At 40.0% G+C, this 26,140-nt stretch overlaps 1 protein-coding gene across 6 annotated transcripts in view; it reads left to right on the top strand.

Moving 5' to 3' along the window:
* The window catches only part of Ophn1 (oligophrenin 1), a 336,803-nt gene that overhangs the window by 167,972 nt on the left and 142,691 nt on the right, over window positions 1–26,140 (top strand). For 5 of the 6 annotated variants that reach the window (NM_001313754.1, NM_001313755.1, NM_052976.4 and 2 more), the window contains 7 exons: window positions 8,900–9,004; window positions 10,641–10,770; window positions 12,933–13,033; window positions 17,990–18,081; window positions 21,168–21,246; window positions 24,222–24,255; window positions 24,762–24,824. In NM_001313754.1, coding sequence (NP_001300683.1) covers window positions 8,900–9,004; window positions 10,641–10,770; window positions 12,933–13,033; window positions 17,990–18,081; window positions 21,168–21,246; window positions 24,222–24,255; window positions 24,762–24,824 — 604 coding nt within the window. Of the gene's footprint in view, window positions 1–8,899; window positions 10,210–10,640; window positions 10,771–12,932; window positions 13,034–17,989; window positions 18,082–21,167; window positions 21,247–24,221; window positions 24,256–24,761; window positions 24,825–26,140 lie in introns of all 6 variants that reach the window. The other variant, XM_011247694.3, reaches the window with a different exon arrangement.

Below are 26,140 nucleotides of genomic sequence, written 5' to 3'. Positions count from 1 at the left end.
AGATATGGAAGAGGGGACTATAATTCAGCTTTTACAGCCTCAGGTGCCAGGAAGGGAACAGGGAGAAGGGAGTGACGACCCGGTCCTTAGCACAAGGCCATTTGGCTTGTCAGGGTGCAAGACTGTGAAGGGCTCGCTTTCTCATGGTATAGTCTCCAACATTGCATTACTCTGCTGTGAACACTTCTGGGCCTAGATGTTTTTTTTTTGGCTTTCTTCCCCTCATGCCTGCAGAAAGCTTTTAAAACTATATACCATATGCTTCAGCCTGTGCTAAGAACTCATGGCCTTACATTTAGTCACTTCCTGTTCTAATTCTTGTTCTGCTAGTCGACTGCCTTGCATAATTGTTCCTACTAAATTACCTTTATTACAAAACTTAGTGTACTTGGACTGGAAAATACGCTGACTTTTGATAACTTTTTATTACTACATAAGGGATTCATCACAAAAAAGTTTAAGATAGTGCATTTGGATGATCAAAAAATCCTTTATATAAAAAGAATATGTATTGGTTGTATAGTATTTTCCCCCCCAAATTGTTTGTGTATATATTGTATCTCTTTGTATGTGTATGATATGTACTATTGAGTGTGAATGTGTCTACATATATGGCACATGACTTACATTTATTGATGTCTACATTTTTATAATTATATATGTACTATATGAAAACAAGTATTCATTCATTTATTAAAGAAGAATCAAGATTTTGCTGTATTCCAGGCACTGTCTTTATTTTAATTTTATTATATTGCATATTTTCTTTATTTACATTTCAAATGTTATCCCCTTTTCTGGTTTCCCTCCCTCCCAGAAACACCCTATCACATCCCCCCCTGCTTCTATGAGGGTGTTCCTTCACCCAACCACCCACTCCCACCTCCTTGTCCTTGATTCCCCTACAATGAGGCATCTATCAAGCCTTCATAGGACTAAGGACCTCTCCTCCCATTAATGCATGACAAGGCCATCCTCTGCTACATATGCAGCAGGAGCCATGTGTACTCCTTTGTTGATGGCTTAGTCCGTGGGAATTCTGGGGGGTCTGGTTGGTTCTTCCTATGGGGTTGCAAACCCTTTTAGCTCCTCCAGTCCTTTCTCTAATTCCTCTCTGGGGGAACCCCACATTCAGTCCAATGGTTGGCTGTGAATATCTGCCTCTGTATTTGTAAGTCTCTGGCAGGGCCTCTCAGGAGACATCTGTAGGAGACTCCTATCAGCATACACTTCTTGGCATCGACAATAGTGTCTGGGTTTGGTAACTGTATATGGTATAAATCCCCAGGTGCGGCAGTATCTGGGTGGCCTTTTGTTCAGTCTCTGCTCTACACTTTATCTCCATATTTGCTGCTGTGAGTATTTTGTTCTCCTTCTAAGAAGGACTGAAGCACCCACATTTTGGTCTTCCTTCTTATTGAGCTCCATGTGGTCTGTGAATTGTATCCTGGATATTTGGAGCATTTGGGCTAATAACCACTTATCAGTGAGTGCATACCATGTTTGTTCTTTTGTAATTGGGTCACTTCACTCAGTATGATATTTTCTAGTTCCATCCATTTGCATAAGAATTTCATGAATTCATCATTTTTAATAGCTGAGTAGTACTCCATTGTGTAAATGTACCACATTTTCTGTATCCATTCTTCTGTTGAGGAACAGGTTCTTTCCAGCTCCTGGCTATTATAAATAAGGCTGCTATGAACATAGTGGAGCATGTGTCTTTATTATATGTTGGAGCATCTTCTCGGTATATGCCCAAGAGTGTTATAGGTGGGTCCTCAGGCAGTACTATGTCCAATTTTTCTGAAGAACCGCCAGACTGATTCCCAGAGTGGTTGTGCCAGCTTGCAATTCCACCAGCAATAGAGAAGTGTTCCTCTTTCTCCACATCCTTACCAGCATCTGCTGTTACCTGTGTTTTTGATCTTAGCTATTCTGACTGGTGTGTGAGGTGAAATCTCAGAGTTGTTTTGATTTGCATTCCCTGATGACTAAGGATGTTGAACATTACTTTAGGTGCTTCTTGGCCATTTGGTATTCCTCAGTTAAAAATTCTCTATCCAGCTCTGTACCCCATGTTGGTTCTTTGGAGTATAACTTCATTAGTTCTTTGTTTATATTGGATATTAGCCCTCTATCAGATTTAGGATAGGTAAAGATCTTTCCCCAATCTGTTGGTTGCCTTTTTGTCCTATTGACAATGTCCTTTACCTTAGAGAAGTTTTACAATTTTATGAGGTCCCATTTATCTATGCTTGATCTTAGAGCATAAGCCATTGGTGTTCTCTTCAGGAATTTTCCCCCTGTGACCATGTATTCGAGGCTCTTCCCCACTTTCTCCTCTATAAGTTTCAGTGTATCTAGTTTTATGTGGAGGCCCTTGATCCACTTGGACTTGAGCTTTGTACAAGGAGATAAAAATGGGTCGATTTGGATTTTTCTACATGCTAACCACCAGTTGAACCAGTACCATCTGTTGAAAATGCTGTCTTTTTTCCCACTGGATGGTTTTAGCTCTTTTGTCAAAGATCAAGTGACCATAGGTGTGTGGGTTCATTTCTGGGTCTTTAATTCTATTCCATTGATCTTCCAATACCATGCAGTTTTTAATCACAATTGCTCTGTAATACAGCTTGAGGTCAGGGATGGTGATTCATCCAGAAGTTATTTTATTGTTGAGAATAGTTTTTGCTATCCTGGATTTTTTGTTATTCCAGATGAATTTGCAAATTGTTTTTGATAACTCTGTGAAGAATTGAGTTGTAATTTTGATGGGAAGTTCATTGAATCTGTAGATTGCTTTTGGCAATATGGCAACTTTTACTATATTAATCCTGCCAATCCGTGAGCATGGGAGATCTTTCCTTTTTCTGAGAGCTTCTTCAATTTCTTTCTTCAGAGACTTCAAGTTCTTGTCCTACAGATCTTTCACTTGCTTGTTTAGAGTCACACCAAGGTATTTTATATTATTTGTGACTGTTGTGAAGGGTGTCATTTCCCTAATTTCTTTCTCAGCCTGTTTATCCTTTGAGTATAGGAAGGCTATTGATTTGTTTGAGTTAGTTTTATATTCAGCCACCTTGCTGAAGCTGTTTGTCAGCTTTAGGAGTTCTCGGGTGGAATTTTTGGGTAAGTATATGATCATATCATCTGCAAATAGTGATATTTTGACTTCTTCCTTTCCAATTTGTATCCCTTTGATCTTTTGTTGTCTAATTGCTCTAGCTAGGGCTTCAAATACTATATTGAATAGGTAGGGAGAAAGTGGGCAGCCCTGTCTAGTCCCTGATTTTAGTGGGATTGCTTCAAGTTTCTCTCCATTCAGTTTGATGTTTTCTACTCGTTTGCTGTATATTGCTTTTACTATCTTTAGGTATGGGCCTTGAATTCTTGATATTTCCACGACTTTTTTTTTTTTTTGAGATAGGGCTCCTCTGTGTATCCCTGGCTGTCCTGGAACTCACTCTGTAGACCATGCTGGCCTCGAACTCAGAAATCCACCTGCCTCTGCCTCCCTAGTGCTGGGATCAAAGGCATGTGCCACCATGCCTGGCTTGTACAACTTTTAACATGAAAGGATGCTGAATTTTGTCAAATGCTTTTTCAGCATCTAATGAAATGTACATGTGGTTTTTTCATTAAGTTTATGTAGTGGATTATGTTGATGGTTATCCATATATTGAACCATCCCTGCATCCCTGGGATGAGGCCTACTTGATTGTGGTGAAGGTTCATTTTGATATGTTTTTAGATTTGGTTGGCAAGAATTTTTTTTTTTTTTTTTTTTTTTTTTATTGCTGAACATCAGTATGTCACTTTATTATTGGATTATTTCCCATCTGTCACATACCTGTCAATGTTCACACAAGGAAAAAGACTGGTCAGAACTAGAGGCATCTGACCAATTAGCTGACAAGTTTGTGTTCTCAGCACATACCAACTCTGGCTCTAGGACATCTTTGTTCAGGCTCATGACTATTAAAATTGGTGTCAAGATTGTCACATCTTTAAATACAGATAGAATTCCAGAAGTACATAATTATATATATATACACACAGAAAAATACAAGACTAACTTTCCCACAATATTTAATTATACACTACTGTAACTCGGCTAGGGGACGAGTCCCTGGCTACAGCAAGGACGTAGTTTGGTCCACTATGGGTGTGGTGGTTCTGCTCCTTCCCTCTGTGACGACACCCGTGACACTGTGACGACACCCCGTGACACACAACACATGCACAGACATCCACTTGTCAACAAATGGGTAAGACAGCACTCAACAGACATTGTGTACCCAGAGGGTCACCAACCACACACAACTAATAAGGCTATGACACAGCTCTGCAGCATAAATGGCCGACACTGCTGATCTAAAGTGAGCACCGTATATACACCTGAATAGAAAACCACTGGAGACCAAACGCAGACGGGTGAGTGCAGAGGCGCCGCTCAGAGGCTGGCCGTGACCACAGAAGAGTATGTACATTACTTGGGAAACAGCTGCGACAGTTTATTGCAATTGGTTGGCAAGAATTTTATTGAGTATTTTTACATCAATGTCCATAAGGGAGACTGGTCTGAAGTTCTCTTTCTTTGGTCTTTGTGTGGTTTAGGTATCAGAGTATTTGTGGCTTCATAGAATGAATTAGATAGTGTGCCTTCTTTTTATATTTTGTGAAATAGTTTGAAGAGTATTGGTATTTGGTCTTCTTTAAAGTTCTGATAGAATTCTCCACTAAACCCATCTGGTCCTGGGCTTTTTTGCTCTTTTTTTTTTTTTTTTTTTGTAGGGAGACTATTAATGACTGCTTCTATTTCTTTATGGTTTATGGGACTGTTTAGATGGTTTATCTGATCCTGTTTTAACTTTAGCACCTTGTATGTGTCTAGAAAATTGTACATTTCATCCAGATTTTCCAATTCAGTTGAGTATAAACTTTTGTAGTAGGATCTTATGAGTTTTTTGAATTTCCTCAGTTTCTGTTTTTATATTTCCCTTTCATTTCTGATTTTGTTAATTAGGATACTGTCTTTGTGCCCTCTAGTTAGTCTGGCTAAGGGTTTATCTATCTTGTTGATTTTCTTAAAGAACCAGCTAATGGTTTGGTTGATTCTTTGTGTAGTTCTTTTTTTTTTCTACTTGGTTGATTTCAACCCTGAGTTTGATTATTTCCTCTTGTCTACTCCTCATGGGTGTATTTGCTTCTTTTTGTTCTAGAGCTTTCAGATGTTCTGTCAAGCTGCTAGTGTAAGTTCTCTTCAGTTTCTTTTTGGAGGCACTTAGAGCTATGAGTTTTCCTCTTATCACTGCTTTCATTGTGTCATGTAAGTTTTGGTATGATGTGTCTTCATTTTCATTAAATTCTAAAAAAGTCTTTAATTTCTTTCTTTATTTCTTCCTTGACCAAGTTATCATTGAGTAGAGCACTGTTCATTTTCCAGGCACTGTCTTATACACTGGGTATATTGCAGTAAACTGGAATGACAGTTTCTTTCTTTATGAATACCATACTCCCATGACGTAGAAAGAATGCATGAAAGTGTGCACATTATCAAAACAGTTGTTAGTTATGATAAAGTTATGAAATAAACAAATTATGTTGGTTTGATTCACCAACTTCAATAAACTTGGTCTAAACTGAATACAGGCATACATCATCACAATAGTCATCCATCATGACCAAGTTGGCTTTATTTCACAGATACAGCGTTGGTTCAATATATGAGTGCTAATAATGTTGCTGTGAGGAGCCTGATATAGCTGTCTCCTGAGAGGCTCTGCCAGTGCCTGACAAATACAGAAGTGGATGCTCACAGCCATCCATTGGACTGAGCACAGGGTCCCCAGTGAACATGTTAGAGAAAGGACCCAAAGAGCTGAAGGGGTTTGCAACCCCACAGGAAGAGCAACAATATCAACTAACCAGTATCCCCCAGAGCTCCCAGGGACTAAACCACCAACCAAAGAGTACACATGGAGGGACCCATGGCTCCAGCTGCATATGTAGGAGAGGATGGCCTTGTCAGACATCAATGGGAGGAGAGAGGCCCCTGGTCCTTTGAAGGCTCAATGCCCCAGTGTAGGGAAATTCCAGGGCCAAGAAGTAGGAATGGATGGGTTGGTGAGCAGGGGGAGAGGACAGGTTTCGGAGGGGAAACCAGGAAAGGGGATAACATTTGAAATGTAAATAAAGAAAAGATTTAATAATAAAAAGAAAGCTAATATCAGGGTCCTATCAGCACAATCTTGCTAGTGTATGCAATGGGATGGATCCCTGGATATGGCAGTCTCTAGATGGTCCATCCTTTTGTCTCAGCTCCAAACTTCGTCTCTGTAACTCCTTGCATGGGTGTTTTGTTCCCAATTCTAAGAAGGGGCAAAGTGTCCACACTTTGGTCTTCATTCTTCTTGAGTTTCATGTGTTTTGCAAATTGTAACTTATATCTTAGGTATTCTAAGTTTCTGGGCTAATATCCACTTATCAGTGAGTACATATCATTTGAGTTCTTTTGTGATTGTCTCTAGTGAGACTACGCTGGGGCCTAGCAAACACATAAGTGGATGCTCACAGTCAGCTATTGGATGGATCACAGGGCCCCCAATGGGGGAGCTAGAGAAAATACCCAAGGAGCTAAAGGGATCTGAAACCCTATAGGTGGAACAACATTATGAACTAACCAGTATCCTGGGGCTCTTGACTCTAGCTGCATATGTATCAAAAGATGGCCTAGTCGGCCATCACTGGAAAGAGAGGCCCATTGGACTTGCAAACTTTATATGCCCCAGTACAGGGGAACGCCAGGGCCAAAAGTGGGAGTGGGTGGGTAGGGGGGTGTGGGGGAGGGTATGGGGGACTTTTGGGATAGCATTGGAAATGTAAATGAGGAAAATACCTAATTAAAAAAAGAAAGCTAATAATGTGATATATCACATAAATGGACTTCAAGATAAAATCACATGATAATCTCAATAAATTCAGAAAGGGCCTTTGACAAAAATCCAGCTTTCTTTGATGAGAGTGAGGAATGTTTAGACATTCTCAAAAAATGCAAAGAAGTTGTATGTCCTGAGATACTGGTAGAAGAAAAGAGAAATTGCAGGAATTGATGTTCGACTGAGTCCCATTGGGGACTCATTGTCATGCAGTGTGATTTGAATATCAGCCTCTGCACAGTAGAAAGCCACTAAAAGGCCACTAAGTGTGCCCTATCAGAACAATTTTATTGTGCGGGAAGTGGCTTGGTCTAGGAAATCATTTAAAAAGCTATTATAGCCTGAGTGAGGTGGCACAGGCGGATAATGTCTGCACCAGGAGGCAAATCAGAGAATCATGAGTTTGAGGTCTGCCTGGGATACAAAACTAGACTCCCTAATTAATTAAAGAAATGCTGTAATGGTCTAGGTAAGAAGACACATTCCCTTAAATTGGTGTGGCACAATTATAAATAGTAAAGGATAGATAGGTTAGCACAATCGTTTGGAGGTTTGAGGATATGACTCAGTGGTAGAAAGCTCGCCTCACATGTGCAATGTCTTGGGTTCTATTTATAGCACCAAAAATGTAATTTTGGAAGAAATGCTAGCAGAAGGTTTTGTTGAATTGGACTTAAATGTGAGTTAAAGAGACCTGGTTCTGTAGTTCTTGATTTGAATGACTGGGGTACACTGATGCCATTTCCTGAGATGAATTTGGGGAGAAAACCAGGAAGGATTGTGGGTATAAGTGTCAATGTGATTGACATATCTCTCTACTATATATTTGTCATAATTGTCCATGTGTATTGTCTTGTGTATGTGTGAAATGTTCACACATTTCTATATTTCATTTATTTGCTTTCTACAACAAATGGAGCTGTGTTTACTTCTACCTTTTATACTTTAGGAACATTGAACTTTTATTTTAAATATTTATAATTGACAAGTGAGAATTATATTTTCTCTTAGTTTTGTTTGTATACATTTGGTTTTTAATAGGACTGAGTGAAATATTGATTTATATTGTGAGGAATATGCATGCTATGGCGAGTATGTGGACGACATCACATGGTAACGCTTTGGAATCTGTTTTGTCCTTTCAGCTTCATGTGGGTTCTGAGAAGTGGCCACAGGTTGTCAGACTTGTATGGCAAGTCTCTTGACCCATTGAGCCATCTCACTGGCCATGGATTGGATGTTTTGAAAATTAAAAGTAGACTCTCCATCATTTGTATGTCATCTTCTGCTAGAAGCACCTACTATGGGCTAATCCTGAGGATATTTATTTGGATAGCTGTAACCAAAAATGCTTGCCATCAGAAGTGGTTGGGATTTTTGAAAAGAAAATTGAAATATTTGCATTTAAATAATGAAATATCTTAAATGGGTCTCCAGTTTAAACACGTTTGTTTATATTTCTTATACACCTTGTACTTATAACCCAAAGATTTTATACAATATTTTTAGTGTGCTTACATTTTCCTCAGTGTATATGAGTCCTATCACATGAAGTTAGGTGTAAAATTTTCTTTTTTTTTTTTTTTGGTATTACATCTGCCCTTGACAATTTTGGCTTGTTTATTGTTGGATGAGAAATGCTGAACCCATTTAGAAAAGAGACATAGTCAGTTCCTGCAGTATGTAATTCCTGAGTGGCTTTGTATGCAGTCCTAAAAGGATCCGGATTTGCTGTTTGTTTTCTGAGACTGAATGCAGGTGAAGTATTTAACCTGATAAGAGAACACTTAACTGTATCTCTGCTTGTGCTGCCCTGACTGTTTGTGAAGGTGTACTCGGTCCATGCTCCTGACTTTCTTCCCTGTCTTCATGGGTCCTTTATTTGATCAGGTAGGAAGTGCTGATGCTAGATAATGGTAACTTTCTAAAGGTGATTTGTTTTTGTCTGTTTCCCCTAGGTCTTGGCCTTCCTTCATAGCCTCTTCATTTCTAACAGCTTGACTGTGGAGCTCACACAGGATTTCCTGCCATACAAACAACAGCTGCAGCTCAGCTTACAGAATGTGAGTTGCAGGTGGATGGCTTCACCTGTCTTTCCATTGGAATTTGAGCCCCAGTGGTCTTAACTTTGGAATTTCAGGCCATTTTACCACTACCAATTTAGGACAAAGTTGTGTAGTGTACAAACATTTTTAACAAGTCGACATGTTCTTGCTTTTTCAGTTTTGACTCTTGTCTGTCTTTGAGGTTTGCTGCTTCCCGTCATCTCTTCAAGAATGGCTCTATCTAGCCAGGATTTATTAAGCATTGGTACTTTATGTCTTGTACAGCAGAGTCCAGCTGTAGGCATATTTAAATGTGAGGTTTTAGGCCTTAGGCTAGTTCCCAAGTCAATTAAACCACTTGATTTATTATTTTGGGTATCTGTTATCTTTTCCTCTCATCACTTAGAGTTAAATGAATTTTTATCAACTTCTCCAACTTCATGCATATGCTAGTTCTTATAAATGACCATAGACAGAATATTTTATGTATCTAGACATGAGAATTTACTAATTTATCATTTGATGATTATGTATGGATACCATAAAAATATATCCTGTTTGAGACAGTGTGAAAGTCTCTAGCACACATCAAAATGAGGCACCAAGATTTGTATGTCATGCAGGATCATATATTTTCTAGAGTAGATAGATAAATCAGATATCCCTTATACTAATTTTTACTATATGTAATCAACCAACATCTAAAACATATTTATTTATTTATTTATTTATTTATTTATTTAATGTATATGAATGCTGTATCTGCATGTACACCTGCATGACAGAAGAGGGCACCAGATCACATTATAGATGGTTGTGAGCCACCATGTGGTTGCTGGGAACTAAACTCAGGACCTCTGGAAGAGGAACCAGTACCCTTAACCACTGAGCAATCTCTCCAGTCCCCAAACCAGCATTTTTAAAGGAGCATAGAGAATGTAATAATTGGTAGTCAGAGAAGGTGTCATTAAGCTTAGGTGACATTGGACCAGGTGCTACATTGCATGACATTCATAGATGTATTTTTAAGTTCAAAACTGCCAATAGGATGCTTGCTTAGGGGGATTGTGATGTACAGTTTTACCTACTTTTTTTCTTTCTGCATTTATTCCTTCCTTCTGGGTCCTCTCCTTTACCTGAACGTGAGAGTACCTATTTTCTGCTGACTTACAAAATCTTTCTACAATCAAGTTGACTCCTCTGCCATATGTAACTTGACAAATGTGAGCTAATACCAAGCGTTTGCATGTGTACTCATGGCTGACTCCTCGTTAGTGTAGTCCACATCTTCTTCACTAACATAAAGAAGTTGCCATGATAACATTATCTTTGGGAACCTTCTCTATAGTTGCCATTGTTGTAAAGTAAGGGTCAGTCTAACGTCAGGTGCTTCAAATTCCTATCTACTTGAAGCTTGAATTAATCCCACTGGGTAAAAGCTCTCACTTCTTGTGGCATCTGGGTTTTTGTTTCCTTTCTAGTACATAGAACCATTAAACTCTAGAATTATTTTCTAGTCACTACTATTCAGCAGTTTTCTATATGTTTTAGCCCATGTTGTGAGCAGAGAAATCTCTGTACCATATCTATGATGGATAAATACACAGTCCCGTCGATGATAATGGTGATAATGATTATAATGATTTCTTGACAGACAAGAAATCATTTCTCCAGTACCCGGGAGGAGATGGAAGAACTTAAGAAAAGGATGAAAGAAGCCCCTCAGACATGCAAACTTCCAGGACAGCCAACCATTGAAGGCTATCTCTACACACAGGAGAAATGTGTGTGGGCATACAGGGTCATCCTCTAGCTTCCAAGAGCCTTGCTGATTTACCTTTCTGAACTCTGAGAACACATGTGTCATTCATAGATCCATGGCAGACAGAACTCTTTGGAGGGCAGGGTGGGAATAGTAAAAATAGCAAAAGAAAGAAACTTTAGGGGCGTGTTAAATTTCTATGTCATAGAATACTATGTCTCTAAATTTTTCTCTTGAGATTCAAGATGAGGAATGTTAATATTGTATGCTGAACTTTGGGTCACGAAAGAGGTAGGACAAAGGAAGTAGAAAGATATTTACTTCACTTACGATGTGCACTGCTGTAAAAGCTTCATCCCATTTGATCTTTGATTCCACATTATGCTTAGGTTACAATTGAGACCACTGAGGCTTCGACCAGTCACTAGATCAAAGGTTAACTTCAGATGTATCTTATACCAAACCGGATACCCTTTCCAGTGTATTGTATCCCACTTACCACCCTCAGAGCTTGTACAGCAGTGGTTCTCAACCTGTGGGTCATGACCCCTTTGGGGGTTGAAGTGACCTTTTTACAGGGGTCACTTAAGACCATTGGAAGACACTGTATTTTGATTTTTTTTTTTACTTATAACAGTATGAAAATTACAGTTATAGAGTAGCAACAAAAATAAGTTTATGGTTGGGGACCACACCAGTTGAGGAACTGTTAAAGGATCACAGTGGTAGGAAGGGGAGAAGCCCTGCTCCACAAGTGGTGAGCAGCGTCCTAGTTTTCTCCTCACCTTGTGTTAGTAGGACCCTTCATACACAACAACCTAAACTGTCTACAGTGAAGTCAAAGTGCCCCTAGTTGAGAACTTCTGCTACATGCTGCAGGGTGCTTCTGTGCCTCAGTTTTCTAAGTTGTCACAAATGGCTGTCTGTTCCTCAGTTAAATGAATGCTCACCAAGCCATGTTTTTGCCAAATGCTAATGCAGCACATTGAGAGTACATTAACCAAATGAATCGCACATTTCTTTTTATTCTCAAGGCAATTGACAGGAGATAGAGGAAAGTATCTTTGTAAAGCATTTGGAGCACTCTCTTTGGGGCATATATCTAAGAGCTTCTCTGAGGAAGTGATGTTTGACTTAGAACTTAACTGTTCAGTGAGAGAGTGACTGGTTTAAAACTGGACTGAGGGTGGTAGAGAACTTCATGTGTCTGTTGCTCTATGAGTAGAGGCAGAGGAGAGTTGGAGAACATACATCATGCTTAGGTGTTGGTTTGTTGAGAATAACCCTTGTTGCCCTGATATAATTCTTCATTTTAAATACATGTTATGTTCAATCCATTCTTAACTACATGTTGAGTTTGCAGTACAAACTATATGGTCACTTAAGCATTGGACAACTGAAAATAATTCACTGACACAGGTGCATGGTGGTGAGGGTACCCAGTGAGAAAGGTAAATTTGATCAAATCATTCAGGGCTTTGAAGGTAGACTAAGTTGTTTGGAGAGACTAGGAAAGCCATGCATGACTTACAGCAAGGGAAATGACATCAATAGAATGATCTTTTAAAGTAATGTTCTAGCAAAATGGTGAAGAGTTGGATAGGAGCAAATCGGAGCTGGGGAAATGAGAGAAGCCTGCTTGAAATGGTTAATGGGAGAAAAAAGTATATTTGTAGTTTATTGGAAATGTTATAAGCATTAGGAAAGCAAGCTGATGATAACGTCCTCTAGCTAACTCATTGCTAAAGGAGTAAAGGAAGTAGAAATAGTTGAAGAAGAGACATGTGAAGAATAGAATGGACACAATTCAATGTTAGTTAAATGAGAGGTTTCAGGAAAGAGCAAACTGACAGGGGTTTCTAGCTTCTGGATGCATAGATGTCTCTACTCCCAAGGACTGTTGTAGGAAGAGTAGGCTTAGCATGAGCCAAGCATGGATATGGGAAGCAGTTGGTGAGGGTTAGCGTCTCTGGGTGCAGTAGGTAGGTAAAGATGGTGTATAGGCAAAGGGCAGAGATAGACCTGGGGTCTGTCCACAAAGAATAAGCAAGAGGCTGGGAATGTGCATGCTTTATAGAGGCCTTGTGTTCAATCGCCAGCACTGGAGGGAAAAAGCAAACAGTAAGCAGCTTCTGCTTTGGGGAGGTGAAATATTCTGCTTGTTAACTTTCTCCTGTCTTGTAGGGGCCCTGGGGATATCCTGGGCGAAATACTATTGTCGGTATGAGAAAGAGACCAGGATGCTCACAATGATACCAATGGAACAGAAGCCAGGTGCTAAGCAGGTCAGTTTTTGTTTCTGTTAGTTTTTGAGCTCATCTGTGTGATGGTATGTCAGAAAAGAACATATATTGACACAGTGTCAAATAATTAACTCTATCACTGTCGTGTAAAACTGAAACTTGGTTTGCTTTTAGAGAAAAGGCTGGCCTAGAACTCATTGTGTAGCACAGACCTTGAACCTATACCAAGTCTCCTGCCTCAGACTCCCGAGTGCTGGAATTGAGAGGTGTGTTATATCATGTGCAGCTCCTACCATCATAATGGAGTCTTTACCTTTCCAGACTATTTAGTATAACAATTGCCTATACTCGTTCAGAGAACATATCCAAAACATGAATGATTCTTTTAAGTAATGAGTTCTTAAAAATGAGAATTAATTTCTACTATGCCTTTATTAAAAGCACATCTCTATATGTGTGCATATATCCTAAAATTAGCATCACCTACACACCCTGTAAACTACCTATAAATAGTACCAATCTCTTCCTCCCCTCTTCAGGCCTTCTCCTACTTATCAAAATGCCAAGGTAAGTGTACCACTTAGAGGCTAGTTTACTTCCTTAAAGAACCTTCTCCTTTTCATGCACAGATGTCACTATAGGTAAAAAGTGATCATCACATCGTTCATTCTCTGAAAGTATCCCCTTCCCTTGCTTGCCTACGTGCTGTCACTGTGACCCTTTAAAATATTTACATATTGTTGGAAGCTTTAAGTACATGCATGAAGGCCCAATTAAGGTAGACAGGAATTTGGAGACAACTGCCAATTTCTATTAACAGTATTTTCTATAGATGACCAATGTGGTATAGCTTGTACATAGAAAACTAGAGGGGACAGTTTTGGTTACAGACTGGTTTTGCATTGGTCTTTAAGCACAGAGCCTACTATTGTACCTCAAATGTATGTTTAAGCTGGGGTACACTCTTAGGTAATGTGTCAACAGGCTTCATCAAATTTATCTTGGGCTATGGTATAGAATTTGTCCTTCATCAGCCTGAATCTCTCCTGTCTCTGAGTATCAAGTGCTTTTGTACAACACTAGCTGTAGTCTTTTATTCTAGTTCATGTTAGGGCATGGTGGTTGTTGAGATGGGGCTTCCAGGAGCCCAGACTGGCTTTGCATTCATTATAATGTAAAGCATGACCTTGAACTTTTTATGCCTCTGCCTTACTTCCTGAGTTCTGAAATTATCCCGAGCTTTTGTCCCCGCCGGCAAGAACACACTCAGGACAACTGGAATCTTCTGCAGCAAAGCTTTTATTGCTTACTTATCAGGAGGGAAGACCCCGAACCGGGAAAATGGCACTGCTTATATAGCCCGTGACGTTTCAGCACCTGATGTGGCATGTCAGCTCCTGATTCGTTGCTCGCCCATCACCCCACTATTACGCCCCGAGAATGGGCAGTGACTAGGAGTGAGTTAACTCTCGTGCCTGCGTATAAGGCTTGTTTACTAGTTAGGCACAGCGGAGGCCAGCGCCATCTTATAATGGCGATTGCTCGCAGCACTCACGGCTCTTCTCAGCGATTGCTCGCAGCATGCATGTGATTGCTCACGGCACGGCTCTCCACATGAAATTACCAGCATATGTCTCCACGACTGGTTTATGTGGTACTGGGGATGAATCTAGGGAGTTGAGATAACTTATAACTGGGCTAATTCCTAAGCCCCCATTGTTTTTAGTTCTACACAAATTATTATCTGGAGCTTGGGCACTAGCTCTGCTCTCATAGAACTATCTTTTAGAGTTGTTTGTCCTATTCTTGTTAAAAAAGAACATTTTGTCCAGGACAAAATCAGCAGAAAAGACTTTTATATCCCCTTAGCATATGAGAGCAATTTAGTTTTTCTTTCCTCCTTGTTTCAATGAGTGGAAGCTTTCAAAATTGCAATTGTGTGAGCCTAACAGTGAGCCTAAGCAGGGTTTTGTTTTATGAGATGGAGTCTCTCTCTATGAAGCTCTGGCTGTCTTGGAACTCACTATGTAGACCCAGGCTGGCCTTGGGCTCACAGAGATTCACTTGCCTTTCCATTTTGAGTTTTGGGATTAAAGCCAAGTGTGCCTGGCCCTGAGCCTAGGCAATTTTAATGTGGAATCCCTTAAGGGCTGGAAAGAACTCAGTTTTCCATTTAGAAAGTAGTGACAATGTTATATCATATGGCAGTGGGTGGAGGTAAGAAAGTACCTAGCTGGCTCATGCCAAGATATCCCCCTGAGAAATCATGCCATACAATAGACCTTATATAAAGGGAGTTATCTGGGGAAAGAAAGGGAGTGTGGGCCTGCAGAAGGGCTAGGGGCCTTTCTTTCCCATAAGAAAGATGGGAGCAGAGCCATGAGGACTGAGAAGGGGGACAGAGGACAAAAAGAAGGACAGAGATAGGGAGAGAGAGGCTGGCTGGGAACACTTGAGAATAGAGAAGTGTGTAAGTGTGTGTGTGTGTGTGTGTGTGTGTGTGTGTGAGAGAGAGAGAGAGAGAGAGAAAGAGAGAGAGAGAGAGAGAGAGAATAAGAATGAATGAATGAATGAATGAATGCACACACAAGAGAGAGCTAGGGTAGGGAGCATTCATCTTATATGCTGCCAGTCACCTGCATTTGGCAGCAGTGCTGGTGATGACGATCTATTGCTAGGTCTCTGGTCACCTGTAAGCCAACAGATGGAAGAGAAGAAGTTGTTACTGAATTCACTCAATTTGTATTTGAAAATATTTTCTTCTTGTTAGTCTTCTGATACCATTCCTAGTAATACTTTATGCTACTGAAAGGAAAATATCAATAAATGATGCTATGATGATAGAAGCCGCAGCAGTAGGCAAGAACCACCTTTTCCTAAATGCCAGCTGTCTTCAATGACATTTTCTACCACATACCTTATTTCCTCTTTCAGCAGCACTATGGAGCATATATCATCAGCCCGATTTAGAGATGAATGAATTTGCCCTCTTTCTTACTGTGACACTTACCAGTGTCCCCTAGTAGCTCAAGCTGTAAAGTCTAGTCTCCTCCAAAGCAGCATTTATTTTATCAGAATTTTACCCTTCCATGCTAGACATTAGTGGAAAAGAGTTAATGGAAGTCTGTAGTAGAAGAATAGCAGAAATGATTGGCCCATGAATGGCCAAACTCACTGCAAGAGGAACACCTGGTAGTTAGCTTAAGAATATCATGATCTGAGATTATTTATATATTGAGTTTGATTTATTTACTTATTTATTTTACATTTTATATTTTTAGACAGGATCTCACCATGTCATCCAGACTAGCTTTGAATTTGTTATCTTCCTCAGGTTGGAGTTTGGGGATTACAGGTGTGCATAGTTCATCATGTCTGAAATGGGTATATATAGATCTTAGCTCTGCGATCTGTTTACTTTTCAACGGAGTAATTGGTATTCACCAATGATGCATATTGTTTGGATGGAATAGTGACATAAGTACAGACCTGGCACATATGCAGTTTTTCTGTGTTTGAGACAGTAGGCCAATAGTGCTTTTGTTATTTAATAAATTGTGAAGTTAAGGCTCAGAGAGAGCAATTGCCTTGCCAGGGAGGGTCACATAGCTAGCAAATGCCATCCCTAAAGCAGTCTCCCAAATATTTTTTTCTTTCTTTTTTTAAAGATTTATTTATTTTATGTATATGAGTACACTGTAGCTGTCCTCAGACACACCAGAAGAGGGCATCACATCCCATTACAGATGGCTGTGAGCCACCATGTGGTTGCTGGGAATTGAACTCAGGACCTCTAGAAAAGCAGTCAGTGCTCTTAACCACTGAGCCATCTTTCCAGCCAATATTTTTCTTAAGATCTGAGACAAAGTGCTTTTTCTGAGGTTTTTGCTAACTTTTTGAATTTTTCTTTCTTTTTTTTTTCCATTTTTTATTAGGTATTTAGCTCATTTACATTTCCAATGCTATACCAAAAGTCCCCCATACCCACCCACCCCCACTCCCCTACCCACCCACTCCCCCTTTTTGGCCCTGGCGTTCCCCTGTACTGGGGCATATAAAGTTTGCGTGTACAATGGGCCTCTCTTTCCAGTGATGGCTGACTAGGCCATCTTTTGATACATATGTCCATGCTACTTGGACCTCACCACCTTGCATACCATTAAGAAATTTTACCTCTCACATTCACCTCTAAGGGTCATGGTGAGGGAAGCTTGTGTTAAACTACTTCAAAAAATAATAAACAACTAATTCATTAAAAATGCCTTGTACAGTATGTGGTTCCTTGTGTTAACTAAACCTTATACCCCTTTGGTACCACATCGTTCCCGTTGAGATAACAGTGGGAAGTAAACAATGAAGAATCAGGTGGTTTGTCTGTGGCCACCAAGGGGTTTGACAGATTTGTGTTCCTACAGGAATATTATGAGCCACACTACCCCACATGTATCTAATGTCAAAATGTTGCTTTGATTAATAAACAAATCTGCTTGTTACCATGCTTTTGTCCATCCTCTGGAGAGACCATTTTTATGACTTTTGTCATCTTGAAGGTGTGTACTGCCACATCCAGGAGGGCTTCAACACTCACCTTTTCTTGAACATTCTACCGATGGTCTCCGATTGCTAATTATCTAGTTGAGGCTTCCTACTTAGCAACCTCATGAAAATTTTATTATGTGTACTTAATGCCATTTGGGCACTCCATTTCTCTTGCACTGCCCTGGTGATGTGTATTGAGCCTCTGTTGTATCCGCTGTTCTTGGGAAAGGCACTGGCCTGCCCTGATCATTTACATTTTCACCTGGTCTTGGATACTGATACTTGGGACAAGATGAAGCCATCGACCATGTAATTCCAAGATTTGAAGGTAAAGGTTCTTAGTGAGTCAACTCATTGTTCCTTCTGTCTTGGTTGACACCATTCAAAAAATGACCCTGAGGACACTATGGGTGAAGGAAGAAACTTCTGGATTTTCAATAAATGCTTCTTTCTTATCAGGGACCGGTGGACTTAACTTTGAAGTACTGCGTGAGAAGGAAGACAGAGTCAATTGACAAGAGATTCTGTTTTGATATAGAAACTAATGAAAGGTAAGTTGGCATGCTGTGAACTGACAGAGTCACCATGTACTACTACCCATGAAGCTAGGTGGCTCTTGTTGCTGAAAAGGAGCAAGTTATATATAAGCCATTGCTGCTCTTGACTGTCAGTCTGTCCTTCACAAGGGTCCCTGTTAGACCAGGTCAGAGCAGTTTGGTTTGGTTTGGTTTGGTTTTCTGTATATCTCTTAGCCATATTTACCATATTGGCTCTGGCCAGAAAATAACATCTCCTAGAATTTAATTTAATATGTACAACTTTGTTTTTTTTCCAAAGTGCTGAAAAACTGAAAGAATAGCCATGCTCATTCGTTTTAAGACAGCTAAGTGTGACTTAGGATGCAGAGTGACACAATTTGGAACAGAGGGTCAAGGGGAGAGGTAGTACTGGGAAGTTGTCCCTTATTGTAAAATGATGCAAGCCGTTCCTACTTTGAAAATATGTATGTGAACTAGAATAATTTATTGACTCCCAAATATTTGAGCCATTGTTTGCAAATTTGGGGCATAGTTATAGTGTTTCTTTCCAATGCCTTCTATTCTTCTCTCCTCCCCCCACCTCCAGCTAGAAATAGTTTAATGAAGGATAATTATACCTTTGTCCGTTTTTTAAACAGTTGAAAAATCGTTGTTTTTTTTTTTTTAACAAAATCTATTCTGATTATGGTTCCTACTCCTCCCAAACCCTTCCCACCTCTTCACTCTCCCAAAGCCACACCTTTTCCTGCTCTCTATCATTAGAAAACCTGCAGCCTAGAAAATGTAAGATAAAATAAAAACAAACAAACCTGAATAGGACAAAACAAAAAATGAACAACAACAACAACAACAACAACAAAAACCAAATAGACAAAGAAAAAGCACAAGGAACGCACAATAGACTCAGAACACAGACATTAGCAAACAGAAATCCTATACAAATACAAAACTGGATACTATAATATATAAACAAAAGGCACCTCTATCCTTTGAAATGGAAGTATTTGACATTATTCTGGGGATACGCATACTTGCTGGTTAAGACGTTTCCCCCAAAATCAGTGAATATGCATGCTACCTGGTTTTATTGCCATCCATTATTTCTATATATTAGGCACTGAGTAATAGAGAGGAATTTGGCAAAATGATTACATTTCTAGAAAGGACCTTAATCAAGAAGTTAAAATATTAGGGAAAAATCATTAGGGACTGACATCAACGAGATCAGATACACTAAGAGATTAGAACATTTTCTCTATTATTTGCCTTATTTAAAAATTGGGATGTTTTTGGACCCTCATCATTTTGGGTTTGTGGGTCTCTATGATGTCTTTCTTTAAAAAAAAATAGATGATTCCCATCCAAAGGACTGGGATAGTCAACGATGTTATTAGTAACCATGTGACTGGCACTCATTTTCCTAATAACATCAGGCCCTGGAGGATGAGAAAAAGAACTGTGGGCTTTGACTTCATGCGTGAACCTGTAGCATCTCTGGTTCTGCAGCACTAAGTTAACCAATTTGAATAACACAGCTATTAACCTGGATCTAGGGCCCAAGGCCAGGTGTTTGAATTTCTCAGGAAGGCTGACTTCTTAACTAGTGCACTCTACTGAATATGTGGCATCCATTGCCTATGGGGTCCAGATGGGCAAGCGGAACTTCAGGAGAGCAAACAATTCATCTAAGGTTATAATGAATCCTATGTGAAGGACTCCGAACCAGTCCTTAGGTTTTTTTTCCAGTCTAGTCGTTAAGAGTCTTTAAATTTGACTATCCGTAGCACTGAAGACTCACCAAATGCTTCCTTACGAGTCAGACATTTACTCCTCTAGCTTCTGAGATCAGAAGTGAGCTGGCAGGTAGCCATCTGGGTTTGCTGAGTGACTCCCTCATCAAACTGCCCAACTGGTTTTCATTTGCTTGCTCTCCCTCCTTTTGGCTTTGTGATTTGGCTGATAGCTGTCTTTACAGAGGGCACTAGGCTTGCCAGTCCTACAAGGCATATTCCAAAGGATGAGGTTCTTAGAGAGAAAGGTAAATGGGAAACAGTTTTGAAAGCCAAGGGCTGACTTTCAGTTAATTTTATCTTTAAGAGCATTTAGCTTACCAGGCAAGGGGCATGGCAGGAATTCCCTGATGTAAGCACTGGGAAATAATTCCCAGAGTGTGTGTTCCAGTACACTTAGAGATGAGGAAGTGACAGTGCAGAGACAAAGGGATTAACCCAGCATCTTTAACTGTTCTTGTTATTGCTCTTCCAATCGTGCAACTTGATCTGAGGTGCATGGTGTAGAAAGGTGCGAGGCAAACTTCTCAGAGTGATATGGCTGGCTGGAGACTGTGCTAAGGCTTCATGGCTGCAGGAGTCTGCTCAATACCAAGTGTCCTGTTTGGATATGAAGGTCTAGATATATTAGAATAGGCATATCAATCTTTAGTGTCTCCGGAGAAAAACAGTGTCATCATTCAAGTTTGTTGCTTTAATGCCTGAGAATAGGTTATTCATAAGCAACAGAAAATTATTTCTTAGGGTTCTTAGGTTGGGACTCCAAGATCAGTGTGCTAGCAGGTTTGAAGTCTGAGAATCTTTGTTTCCAAGATAGTGTTTTGCCTCTTCCTTCATCCTCCAGGAAGAACATACTCCTTGTTCTCACATGGAAGAAGGGAGAGAAGGGAATGGACTCTCCACTTCAAACCTTTTTCTAAAGGTGCTGTGTCACTTCGTGAAGACCCAACGTATTATTCTCACATTGGCAATTACATTTCAATATAAGAACATTTTAGAGGGTGTGTGAGGGCGCTTGTTTATATTTTCAGACTATAGTAGATGCTGAAAAGTAAATAGAATCAAACAAAGTTTGGAGCAATGGCCATAGACAAGAGGCCATATAGTATAGTGGTTAAGAATTTTGTTTTAGAAGTATATTATATGCATGTAAGAAAATGTTCCAATATAAATCATCATTTTGTACAATGAATATCCATTAATTGAAACTATATGTTGAAAAAACCAAGCCAAACCAATGAAAGAAGCACAAGATAACACTCTCTCAGGTGAATGGTCTTACTTCAACTTGTTATTTTTCCACCCCAGACCTGGAACCATCACTCTGCAGGCGCCTTCCGAAGCCAATAGAAGGCTATGGATGGAAGCCATGGATGGCAAAGAACCTGTAAGTTATCTCAGACACTGGAGGCGGGTTGAGATGGGTGAGGAAGGAATCTCAGCAGCATAGGTCAGTATCGGAGTGCCCTCTAGTGGCAGCAATGGGGAAATGGTCATAGGTTCTTCAGCAGATTTCTGAATCTTAGTGCTAGAAAGAATTGCCACTTTCTCAACTCTTGTTTAACCCAACCTGAGTTCCAGACATGAGGGACTTCTGTAGGAATTTTATAGGATATCCTCCAGAGACAGTGCTAAAGCTACCTTCTGGCAATATTAGGCTCTTTAGCTATTCCTACAAGCTTTTAAGAATGGAAACTAATCCTTTTTCATAGTATAAAGTCGATTTGTCCATAGAGAAGGGTGGGAAAAATCACTGTCATAGATGTAAGTAAGCCTCCATTTAGCTTTCTTTTCAAAATGATTTTACTAACTTTCTTGCCCTCTCAAACTCAGCTTGTTCTCTTTCATGGGAGAGGAGATAAGAGCTGCTGTCCTTCACCATTTAGGCAGATAGAGAGGGGAAAAAAGTCCTTTAGAAGAGCCAGAATTAGTCCTACATTTAAAACAAAGCAGAAATCATTGGAAAGCATTGTCTTTTCAATAGCGTTTGGTGGCATGCAACAGAATATGAGCTTTGTGGTGTTGGAGCTACAAACACCTGGTCTTGGTTTTGCTGTTACGTGGCGGTGCCTTAAGCCCGGTAGTTTGCTGTCTGTCACTCAGTTTTCTTCTTCTTATTGAAATGGTTTCTTTCTTTCTTTTTTTAAAAAATGATTTCTGTTCTACATACCTTTCAGGATTACTTTGAACAGCCAGGTGAAAACCACCTTACACATGCCACAGTGCTGTATTAGTTTGGGGGTTTTCTTCTCTGGTTTGACAGACTACTACAGTCTTTGCATACAGTGTTACCTCCTGGCTCTCTTCAAGTGAAAACCTATCCTGTGGGGAAACATAAATATTTTTTTCTCCGTGTCCTCTGTTCTCTGTGGAGTAAAGAGGCATCATCAGTGCTTGTGCAGTTCATGGCTTAGTGGGTAAAGGTGCTTGCCATCAAGCTTGGGACCTCACGAGTCCAATGACCTGGCACCTACATGGTGGAAGGAGGGAATTGACTCCCACACGTTGTCCTTTGACCATCACACGTGTTGTGACATGCATGCCCTTCTCCTAATACAAATCAAAATGTAAGTGAAAGAAATGAAGAGTGTAGAAGCCAGCTCTGAGATTGTATCCCCAGCTGCCAGATACAGAGTGAGGTGCACTTCCTGGCAAGTTGAAGCTTGGCGCTTGGCATACCCATGGTGTTTCTCTCAGAGGATGCTAGGAGCAAGGCATTTCTATGTCCATCTCTCTCCTCTACTTGGACACCCTTTAACTTCTTGAATATCAGAAGTTATTAGAAGCTGATTGTGGAGAATGATGCTAAAATATGGATCCTCTGAACATGCAGCCTCCCCAGCTTGGCTGTGGCTGACTCCGCAGAGCCCTTGTTTATAAAAGTCACAGCAAATACTGCTCAATGAAGTAATTATGAGGACCTCACCTATGCAGCACTTTTGAAAAGGAGATAGTAGGCTTGCTTCTTCTAGCCTCACCTAACATTACTGTTTTATTCAACACAAAACCACTGATCATATGAGCCATGTGTGTGCCTTTGCTTCAAGTGTATCAATTAACCATTTTACTCTTACTGTGTACAATTTTGTACTTTGTTGGCTCTTCTTTTTCCAATGTCTTAAGTTGCCTCATTAAGTTATTCAAAATTTATCTGAGTTTTAATGTAGGTGATCAGAGCTATAAACTTCCACTTTAGGACTGTCCAAGAGTGTCCCATGTTTTGATGTATTGCAGTTTAATTTTTTAATATTTTTTATTAGATACTTTATTTACATTTCAAATGTTATCCCTTTTCCTGGTTTCCCCTCTGAAAAACCCCTTGCCTCACCCATCCCCCTGCTCCCAAACCCACCTACTCCCATTTCTGGTCCTGGCATTCCCCTACACTGTGGCATGCAGCCTTCTCAGGACCAAGGACCTCCTCTCCCATTGATGCCAGACAAGGCCATCCTCTGCTACATATGCAGCTGGAGCCATGAGTCCCACCATGTGTACTCTTTGATTGTTGGCTTAGTCTACAGTTTAATTTTTATTAAACTTTACGAAACTTTTGATTTTCTTTTTATTTCTTCATTGATGAATTCATCATTAAATAGTTGTTTAATGTCCATGAACTTGCGTACTTTCTGTTATTTCTCTTGCTGTCGATTCTTAACTTTATGTCATTGTTTCTGAGTGTACATTTCTTTGTATCTTAGTATGTGATCCATTTCAAAGTGAATTCCGTGGGTTAAGTATGTATGTATAGCCGGATAGAGTTTGTATGGAGTGTCTGTAAATTTTTGTTGAGCCTAGTTATCTATGATGCCATTTAGTTTCAATGTTTCTCTGCTACTTTTTGTTTTGTTTTGTTTTGTTTGGGTCCAATTGATCTGCATAATGGTGAGAGTAAGGTATTGAAAAATTTCACTATTATTGTGTTTGGGTTTATCTGTGATTTTTTTCCTAATGGTATTTGTTTTACGAAATAGGATCTGCCATTGTTCTGTATGTAAAGTGCGTGTATGTTTAGAATGGTATCAATTACTGGGTGTCCTTAAGAAGACCACTTCCTTTTTATAAATGTATTCTTGCTTCACCACAAAAATCCTGCCCTAACCTTAACTAAATAATATGTAAGGTGAGCCATCTGTAGCTTTAGGTGTGTGAACTATGTGACTATCCAGTACAACTTTCCGGGATTCTGTTTTCTAGGGATCTGGGTCAAGAGAACTTGGTTTCACCTCCTGTTTGTCGCTGTTACAGGTCTATCATCTCTAATGATTTTGATAGCCTATCTAGGAAATGAAACTGAATCCTATTTGTTCTACTTAACTGTAGTGAGTCACAATAACCTAGTCTTTTTCGGTTTCTCTTTTGTAGATCTACCACACTCCTATAACAAAACAGGAAGAAAGTAAGTAATTCCAATTTTTACTCTACGGACATCATACACTCAAAGCTGTCCCATTGACAGTAAAGGCTGGTATTGATGACATGCACCATTCAAGCAAAGCTGTGTAAAATGAAACCTAGCCCTGATTTGGAATTACATATTGATTGAATTAGGGAAGTTACTCCATTGGAACTTTTGGTGTGAATGCTACTGTCGATCCAGAGAAATACATTGTCTCCTTCTTGTTCTAGACGGATGATCAAAATTCTGTGGATTTCCACAGTAGCATTTCCTATTTGACATTGCTCATGTTTAGGGTAGACGTGATACAAAGGGCTAAGCTGAAGCACTTTGTGTTATAACAGTCTAAACCTACCCTGAGCATGGCATCATTCAGTGTGAGGGTGAGTGGAGATGTATACCTGCTCTCCTGGTTCTCTCACTGAAGTTCCTTACTGCGCCTCTTGAATCTTGGGTAGAAATGTATTGTGCAATGAACTAACTCTACTTTCCTTTACTCCAAACAGTGGAGCTGAATGAAGTGGGGTTCAAATTTGTTAGGAAGTGCATCAATTTTATTGAGACCAAAGGTAAGATAGAAACTATCACCTTGAAATTATTGAATTTGCACTCCCTACACCTCTGCCTTTACCCTAAGGAATTTCCTCTAAATTAAGAATGGCATTATCTGATGCTCAGCATCCATCTTCAGGATGACAACTTTTTATGAAGCTTATTGGGGTTAAGTCTCAGGAGAATGGAGCCTAAAAATGAGGCAGACTTAAGTCTTCTGCAATAGCCGATTTTATTCAGAGCCCCAAACAATTTATAGTCTAAGGGTTAAGAAGAGTCACATGAGGAAAGTGTACAATCATAAGAACAAACCGCAGGTGGAAAGTCACATATTTCCCTAGAGGCATATAAACGAATAGCAGTACCCAGTTGTGATGAATGATCTGAAGCAAACTCACTCCTATCCACTACAGCTGGAAGGAGCACAAAGACGCCTTCCAAGAGCAATTCCATCTTTTTGAAGAAACAGAGGTCACAGGACTCCTTTTTTATTTTGCATACATTTATTTATTTATTTATTTATTTTAATTAGGTATTTTCCTCGTTTACATTTTCAATGCTATCCCAAAAGTCTGCCATACCCACCCCCCCAACCCCCTACCCACCCACTCCCCCTTTTTGGCCCTGGGGTTCCCCTGTACTGGGGCATATACAGTTTGCAAGTCCAATGGGCCTCTCTTTCCAGTGATGGCCGACTAGGCCATCTTTTGATACATATGCAGCTAGAGTCAAGAGCTCCGGGGTATTGGTTAGTTCATAATGTTGTTCCATCTATAGGGTTGCAGTTCCCTTTAGCTCCTTGGGTACTTTCTCTAGCTCCTCCATTGGGGGCCGTGTGACCCATCCAATAGCTGACTGTGATCATCCACTTCTGTGTTTGCTAGGCCCTGGCACAGTCTTACAAGAGACAGCTATATCTGGGTCCTTTCAGCAAAATCTTGCTAGTGTATGCAATGGTGTCAGCGTTTGGGAGCTGATTATGGGATGGATCCCTGCATGTGGCAATCACTAGATGGTCCATCCTTTCGTCACAGCTCCAAATTTTGTCTCTGTAACTCCTTCAATGGGTGTTTTGTTCCCATTTCTAAGAAGGGGCAAAGTGTCCACACTTTGGTCTTCGTTCTTCTTGAATTTCATGCATTTAGCAAATGTCACAGGACTCTTATCTTGATTTCTAGGAGTTTTCTCACAAGCACTCAGAATTTCCCCTTGCACAAGTCCATTCTTGGACTGTGTTCTGATAGCTTGTACACTGGACACGATTTTTAAGATTTCGGCCAGTTCTAAACTGGCTTCCATCATAGTGTTCCTTATCCAACCATAGATGCATAAT

Source organism: Mus musculus, chromosome X (assembly GCF_000001635.26).
Source record: "Mus musculus strain C57BL/6J chromosome X, GRCm38.p6 C57BL/6J".
NCBI lineage: Eukaryota > Metazoa > Chordata > Mammalia > Rodentia > Muridae > Mus > Mus musculus.
The sequence above is the reverse complement of the archived record's forward strand: the minus strand, read 5'-3'. Positions and strand labels throughout refer to the sequence as shown.